The 8,257-nt window shown below is 43.2% G+C and overlaps 1 protein-coding gene across 1 annotated transcript; it reads right to left on the bottom strand.

The window, feature by feature from the left end:
- Positions 1-967: 967 nt before the first annotated feature.
- On the bottom strand, positions 968-4,756 carry LOC120944805 (hemoglobin subunit beta-3-like). The gene is made up of 3 exons (XM_040358593.1): positions 4,611-4,756; positions 4,087-4,309; positions 968-1,149 (listed from the first exon to the last, which is right to left on the bottom strand). The coding sequence occupies exons 1-3, from the start codon at positions 4,697-4,699 to the stop codon at positions 1,033-1,035; spliced, it is 429 nt and encodes a 142-aa protein (XP_040214527.1). The 5' UTR covers positions 4,700-4,756; the 3' UTR covers positions 968-1,032.
- Positions 4,757-8,257: the final 3,501 nt, after the last annotated feature.

The raw sequence follows: 8,257 nt of genomic DNA, 5'->3' as shown, positions 1-8,257 counted from the left end.
AGTCAGAGCCCAGACTTAAATCCCATTGAAAATCTGTGAAATGACTTGAAGACTGCAGTCCACAAATGATCATTATCAAATTTAACTGAACTTGAGCAATTCTGCAAAGAAGAACGGGCAAATATTGCAAAGTCTAGATGTGCAAAGTTAGTCGAGACAATTCCCAACAGACTAAAGGCTGGAACTAAAGCAAAATGTAGTCCAACAAAATGCTGACACAAGGAGTTCCTTTTTCCAGCTCTGTGATTGCGTTTTTTTTTTTTTATGCTGACATTTCGGCAGGCCCGTCGGAACACGACAGGCAAACCAAACAACTGCTTGGGGCCCCGAGCTGGCCAGGGGCCCCAGCACGGCGGGCCTTTGCCGCACCGCTGCTTTCTCCTGCAGTCCGGTTGGCTGGGTACCATAACCACGCGGTACAGGAGATTTAGTTTCCTGTTCCCAGCCGGACTGACAGGAAGTGAACACACTGAGTGTTCACTTCCTTTCAGTCCGGCCCAGGAACAGCAAACTGAATCTCCTGCCGGCGTGTGGAATTTAGTCTTGTGAGGCTCTGCGGAGGATAGAGGTAGAGTGTCTTGTGCGGGGGTATATCGGTATCCTGGATGGTGGGGAGAGGAGTGCTGCCCATGCACATGTATGCAGGCTAGGCTAGAGATTGTAAGAAATCCTAACAAATGAAGTAATGTTTTCAGCAGCTATCCCCCCCCCCCAGGCCTTAACTTAATAAAATTCAGTAAGCCCTGCATGTCGGTCTTATCTTTTACTTATCCAGCTGAGTAAATGCAGCTGGATAAAACAAAACATGTGTCTTAATTTCAGGCTGCAAAGCAACAAAATGTGATTATTTTAAAGGAGGGTTATTCTTTTCTTTGCACACTGCAGTAAAAAGGTTGCAGTACTTGCCTATGTAATACATCTACTTTTAAATACAATTAATAGTGAAAAAGAACTCCAAAAGTTTTGTTTTAAATATTTTATTTTTCACAATGCAATAATCTGTAGGAAATATGCACACATTTAGTATGAGCCTTAGTTTAGAGCATCCACCATGGCATTCATGAATTTATCCCAGGTAGCCTTTTCATTAGGAGTGATTGTATCTCCTGTAGTTTTAGCTAGTTCCTCGAGCACTATGTTACCAAAATTCTGTAAACAGAAAGGATAATGAATGATTTAGACAGAGGGGCACATAAACTAACAGCGAATGGAAGTTAAAGAAGCTAGTGTTATACAAAAAAAAAACTATATTGGTTTTTATTTTTGGTTTGGATTTTCTTACTTTTGAAGGCAACACTGTCAAAACAGAAGATAAAAAAGTTGTATGACCAGTGGTGTATGTACCCCTCTCCTTAACCCCCCCCCCCCCCCCCACCATCAGCCCACCTCCTCAGTATGGACCCCTTATGCCTCGTACACACTACCGGACTTTCCGAGAAAAATAGTCAGACAGGCTTTTTTGCTCGGAAAGTCCGGCCGTGTGTAGCCTCCATCAGACTTTTTTTGTCGGAAGTCCGACGGACCTTAGATAGTTTCCGACCGTGTGTACAAGGCATAAGTGATAGAAACCCCTTTCCTCCCCGGAAAACACCCCTCAGTATAGAATTCCCCCACCTTCCTCAGTACAGACCTCACGGTACAGACAACCCCCCTCCTCCCCAGTACAGACCCCTCAGTACAAACAACCCCCCCTCCTCCTCCCCAGTACAGAACAGACCCCTCAGTAAAGACAACCCCCCTCCCTAGTACAGACTCCTGAATACAGACAACCCCCTCCTCCCCAGTACAGACCCCTCATCACAGACAACCCCCCCTCCTCCCCAGTACAGACCCTTCAGTACAAACACCCCCCCCCCTCCCCAATACAGACCCCTGAGTACAGACAACCCCCCCTTCTCCCCAGTACAGACCCTTCAGTACAAACACCCCCCCTCCCCAGTACAGACCCTTGAGTACAGACAACCCCCCCTCCTCCCCAGTACAGACCCCTCATTACAGACAACCCCCCCCCCCTCCTCCCCAGTACAGAGCCCTCAGTACAGACAACTTCCTCCTCCCCAGTACAGAGCCCTCAGTACAGACAACTTCCTCCTCCCCAGTACAGACCCTACAGTACAGACAACTCCCTCCTCCCCAGTACAGACCCCTCAGTACAGACAACCCCCCTCCTCCCCAGTACAGACCTCTTAGTACAGACAACCCCCCTCCTACCCAGTACAGACCTCTTAGTACAGACAACCCCCTCTCCTCCCCAGTACAGACAACCCTTCTCCTTCCTAGTACAGACCCCTCAATACAGACAACACCCCCTCCCCAGTACAGACCCTTTGGTACAGACCCCTCAGTAGAGACAACTCCCCTCCTCTCCAGTGCAGACCCTTAAATAGAGACAACTCCCCTCCTCCCCAGTACTGATCCCTCAGTACCGGCAACCCCCCCCCCCCCCTTCCCCAGTACAGACCCCTCAGTACTGGGTTACGTCGGCGTAAAGCTATCTGAATCCAGCTATAGGAGTCAATTCACTAAAGGTTATTGCATGTGAAATGAAGGTCACATCACATGATTAATTTTTCAGAAATATCGAATGATAAAATAAGTAAATTCATCAAAGCAAAATATAGAATGTGAGGTAAATACTGCACATTTGTTAAAATAGTGAGATACTGTAAATACCGCACAAAAAAAAAATGAATAAAAACAACATGAGATGGATCATTAAAGTAAAATCACAAAAAATACACACACATTCGTTATTTATCACCTGGTGTTTGCTGGCGGTATTTTAGAAATGTACAAAATAACAATTTGAAGGACTCTGCACTGGCCAGGTAGTGAAAATGATACAACGCATCAGTGTGACAATGTTCTCCTCTGAGCTCAGGAATGAAAATAAATTCTAACATTTCTTAAACGGGAGATGAATGTTTTGATAGTTTCACAATATTTTTGTGTGCCTTCTGGTGCAATGTTAGTCTGCAAAAAAAAATAATGCATGTTTTTTAGTGACTGCTTTTGAGATAAATACGTCATGAGTTATTTTAACTCAAAAATTCATGCAGTATTTATCTCTTAGTGAATTGACCCCCTTGTGTCCTAAAGAGCCCAACCTATGTAATTCTTAGTGAAAGGGCTCAGATTATCAGAAGAGTAAAATGTATGTCCTCAAGCAGGGCTGGACTGGGACAAAAATTTGGCCCTGAACTTCATCCAGACTGGCCCACTTTGACAGGTCTCTCCCATGGCGGCCGGACAACTCCCGCACCTCCCCCGGCCACCCAAGCCCCTTCTCCCCCTTCACTAGCTACTGGCCGTTCTACTTTATTAGAGTAGAATGGCTGGTACTGGTACTCTTATAGGCAGTACCAGTGGGGCAGCTAGACATTATTTCACCGGGGGGCAAAGAATCAGTTCGGTGCCCCCCCTTATGGGACAAGATTAGGCAGAAGTGATAAACTCCCACGCCATAGCTGTTGAGTCAGCTGTCTGTCCCCTCCCCCATGCTCCTCTGTCGTCCCTCCTGCTCCTCTGATCCTCCCCCTGCTTCTCTGTTCCCCCCAGTTGAGCGCTGCGGGGAGGGAGAGGAGGTGAGCGCTGCGGAAAGGAAGAGACAGAGGAGCGGAGGGGGGCGGCAGTCCGCTGTCACTGAAGTGGCCCACTGAGCCATCGGCCCACCGGGAAACTCACTGTAGTCCCAATGGCCAGTCCATCCCTGTCCTCAAGTTGCTACTACAAAGCTCAGGCCATTGTCTACTTGTACAAGGACGTGGCTCATAGTTGTAAAGAAGGATGTTCAGTGACCTCAAATTGCTACTAAGTGTTACTGGAGTATCCCACAGTTACCCTATTCCTCTCCAAGTTCAAGTTGTACATTAAAGCATCAGAAGAGCATACCCCTAGTCTTCATTGAGTCAAAAGAGTAACTGTGTGCCTGGCTGCAGGACAATACAGAGAAAACACTCAAGGGACATTTAAATACTGCTGGCTCCTACAGGGGGTACCTACCGTTACATTAGCATGCTGCAAACTTCTAAAATACAACTGAGCTCTGGAAAACTGAAAGCTTCCCATAATTCTTTAGATCTGTACCTTGAAATTTGTGCGATCCGTATAGAGCCTATCAGCACCCTCCTTGCTGGTGCCAGCTAGGGCCTGTTTCATATCATCCAGATGGTGAATTGCTTTGTCAATGGTAGAAAGATATTTCTCGGATTCGGATTGAGCTTGGAGCTGGGTGTCATTTCTAATGGCAGCAGGGCTGGACAGTTCTCCGATGTCTCCTAAATATTCCCCGGGAGACTCAAAGATCAAACTAAGAGAAAAAAAAAATAATATAAACCATAATATTACAACAAGACATATCTGATGCACAATGAAACATACAAAACATTTAGGCTTTTTAGGTTAATAAATATAGAGAGAAAATTAAAAATACAGAGAATTTTTTTTGTGATAGCTTAAATACTTAAATATAATCTGTACAGGTAATAGAGATTACACTATTGGCAGCAAGGCAGGATAAAAAATAAATAAAAAAACAACCCCCCCCCCCCAAAAAAAAATAAAAATAAATAAATACCCTGCCTACAAAACAAAGTTTCAAGAGCTATTACCCGGCCACAAGTTCCTTTCTTGCTTTGATGAAGAGATCAACAAGGAATTTTTTCTCTCCATCATTGAAGTTTTCCATTGTTGCTACCATGTGAGAGGTGATCTCAAATAAAAGATAATAAAAAATGGAAGGCACAGATAAGCCAACTGGCATATATCCACTAGAAAATCACAAAATATCACGTGGTCAAGAATGGTTGAAACACTCCCATGGATCAAAGTCCTCAGGCAAAGCAAGAACTGACATGTATACTCTCAGAAGTTATGAAACTGCAGCGCTAAATTAAAACTTAAAATGCACACAACCATAGTGATATTTAACAGAACATACCTAGTGTGAGATATATATTCATGAACATTCCACATAACAGACCATGAACAATGATTGTTATAGTAAAATTACAAATTTATTGGTACAAAAAATATTATTATACAATGCAAAAGATAAGATAAAAACAAACATATAGTGGAAAGAGCAGCAAAGAACAAATGACTGGATTTACACAATTCCACTGTCAGATAGACAGAGGAGAGCCAACGCGTTTCAACAGTTGAGGTAGAAGTCTTCTTCAGTGACAATGGGCTGAAGAGTTCCAGAAATGTACATTTAATCTACAATAGTAATATGCACATAATTACAAACTGAATCAAAATACAACATTCATATATTGATCATATTTGAAAACATTTACAGACATATGGAAAAAGCATAAAAATAAATAAATAGATAAGCAGAGATGAAAATACGGTCCAATTGACGATGGTTACAGCAATACAGAATGGAAAATAAAAAATAGAAAGACTAATGGCAAAACAAAGCATAAACATGAGAATTTAACATTAATTGTCTTTCTTATCCTTAATCCAGATGCAGCTGTTACAGGGCTATATATATTCCTTTATGTTGATTGACTTTTATGGTCGCTGCTGTTTCTTCCCTTCCATTTATTTATATATATATATATATTATTATTTTTAATATTTATTATTAATATTATTGTACTGACTAATTATGCGTCACGTATATAGCATCCCCCGGTTGGGGTCTTCCTCCTTATTTTGACTTCTTTTTTTTCTTTTTTTGCTCAATGTAACCATCACATTGCTGCACGTATTTGTTGTATTCATCTTTTTCTATTGTTAAAACTTTTTAAAAGAAAATACAGACCCCATATGTTGTATGTTTCAACCAAGAGAGATTATGGCTCAAATAATAAGAAGGAACCAAAGCAGCATCATGAAGTCAAAAACAGAGCGGAGGTGGAAAATGTCCATCGGAAACCTCATATCAGGATGTACCTCCCAAAATGGGGTAGGGGCAATGGGAGAAACCAAGCCACAAAAAGTCTGAATGGATAAAAATATTTAACCACTTCCATACCGGGCATTTTCACCCCCTTCCTGCCCAGTAAGGATGAGCCGAACACCCCCCTGTTCGGTTCGCATCAGAACTTGCGAACACGCCAAATGTTTGTGTGAACTTTAGAACCCCGTTAAAGTCTATGGGACTCGAACATTTGAAATCTCTAAAGTGTTCATTTTAAAGGCTAATATGCAAGTTATTGTCCTAAAAAGTGTTTGGGGACCTGGGTCCTGTCCCAGGAAACATGTATCAATGCAAAAAAAAGTTTTAAAAACGGCCGTTTTTTCAGGAGCAGTGAATTTAATAATGCTAAAAGTGAAACAATAAAAGTGTAATATTACTTTAAATTTCGTACCTGGGGGGGGTGTAAAGTCAGCATGTGAAAAAGCGCATGTTTCCCGTACATAGAACTGTCCCTGCACAAAGTGTCATTTCTGAAAGAAAATAAGGCATTTAAAACCGGCTTTGCGGCTCTAATAACTTGTCGGCTCTGGCAATTCAGAGATGATTCATTCATAAAAAAAAAAACGTGGGGGTCCCCCAAAATTCCATTAACAGGCCCTTCAGGTCTGATATGGATATTAAAGGGAACCCCGCCGTCAATTTAAAAAAAATGACGTGGGGTTCCCCCCAAATATCCATACCAGACCCTTCAGGTCTGGTGTGGATTTTAAGGGGAACTCCACCCCAAATTTAAAAAAAAATGGCGTGGAGTTCCCCCAAAAATCCACACCAGACTCTTATCCGAGCACGTTAACCTGGCCGGCCGCAGAAAAGAGGGGGGGGACAGAGTGCGCCCCCCCCTCTCCTGAACCACACCAGGCCACATGTCCTCAACATGGGGAGGATGTCCCCATGTTGATGGGGACAAGGGCCTCATCCCCACAACCCTTGCCCAGTGGTTGTGGGGGTCTGCGGGCGGGGGGCTTATCAGAATCTGGAAGACCCCTTTAACAAAGGGGAACTCCAGATCCCGCCCCCTCATGTGAATAGGTAACAGGGTACATTATACCCCTACCATTTCACAAAGAAAGTGTAAAAAAAATTAAAAAACACACAAACACAGCTGGACAAGTCCTTTATTTAAAATGAAAAACATTTAAAATAAATTCCAGTGATGTAATCCCATCTCTCGATGTCCAACGATGATCCATTCTCCAGCGACGCTGCAGTCTCCACTCATTTTCCAGCGAGGAACGAAACCCCCATGACACGTAAGAGGGGCGGGGTCACCTGTCCACGTCATAGGGTGGCCGGGGGGTTACCCAATGACGTGGACGGGTGACTCCGTTTTTCAATGACTTTGATCTGACTTTGATCTGTATTGTCGGGACCCGACAATTCATGAATAGCAGCGAGTGGTTTTAAATTACTTTTTTTCTTTTAGAAATTACATTTTGTGCAGGGACAGTTCTAAACACGGGGTACCCCCAGGTACGAAATTTAAAGGAATATTTCACTTTAAGCATTATTAAAATCACTGCTTCCGAAAAAACTGCCATTTTTAAAACTTTTTTTTGCATTGATACATGTCCCCTGGGGCAGGACCCAGGTCCACAAACACTTTTTATGACAATAACTTGCATATTAACCTTTAAAATTAACACTTTTGATGTCTCCCATAGACTTTTTAAAGGTGTTCCGCGGCTTTTCAAAATTTGTCGCAAACACCCCAAATTGGGGTGTTTGCGTTCGAGTCGAACTCATGTTCGATTCGAACATAAAGCTCATCCCCATTCTGGAAGTTGTCACCTCAGAAGTAGGGCTTGCAATGCACTGTTCAGCGCTGCAATGCATTGTGGTCAGTTCGGGGCTGAACAAATGGTCGAACGACCCAAAAATTTGGCCTGAACTTATGCTCGGACCCCCATTCGCCCATCCCTACCCAACACCATTCCTGAATCTCCAGTACCAGCCATTCAAGACAGGATACGTTTCATTCAAACAAATTACCAAGTCCTCCAAGAAACCATGTGGAAGGTTTAAGAAGACTTCAAGAGGCAATATGACAAGAGAAGGAGAGAGAACCCCATCTATAAAGTGGGAGACAAGCAATGGCTGTCCTCTATTAATCTTAAACTCTCTTGTTCTTCCAGAAAGCTAGGACCAAATTTTGTGGAACCATTCGAGATTAAAAGAGAAGTGAACCCCGTTGCTTTTGAACTTGCGTTGCCAGTTTTCTACAAGATCCACCCAGTGTTACAGCCCATTCCCAAGAAGAAAAGAGTTGCCACCTTGTAACAGCACTGGTGAACGGAGTGAACCACAACTGCGGTTAGCAAGGAT

Source organism: Rana temporaria, chromosome 7 (assembly GCF_905171775.1).
Source record: "Rana temporaria chromosome 7, aRanTem1.1, whole genome shotgun sequence".
Classification (NCBI taxonomy): Eukaryota; Metazoa; Chordata; class Amphibia; order Anura; family Ranidae; genus Rana; species Rana temporaria.
The sequence above is the reverse complement of the archived record's forward strand: the minus strand, read 5'-3'. Positions and strand labels throughout refer to the sequence as shown.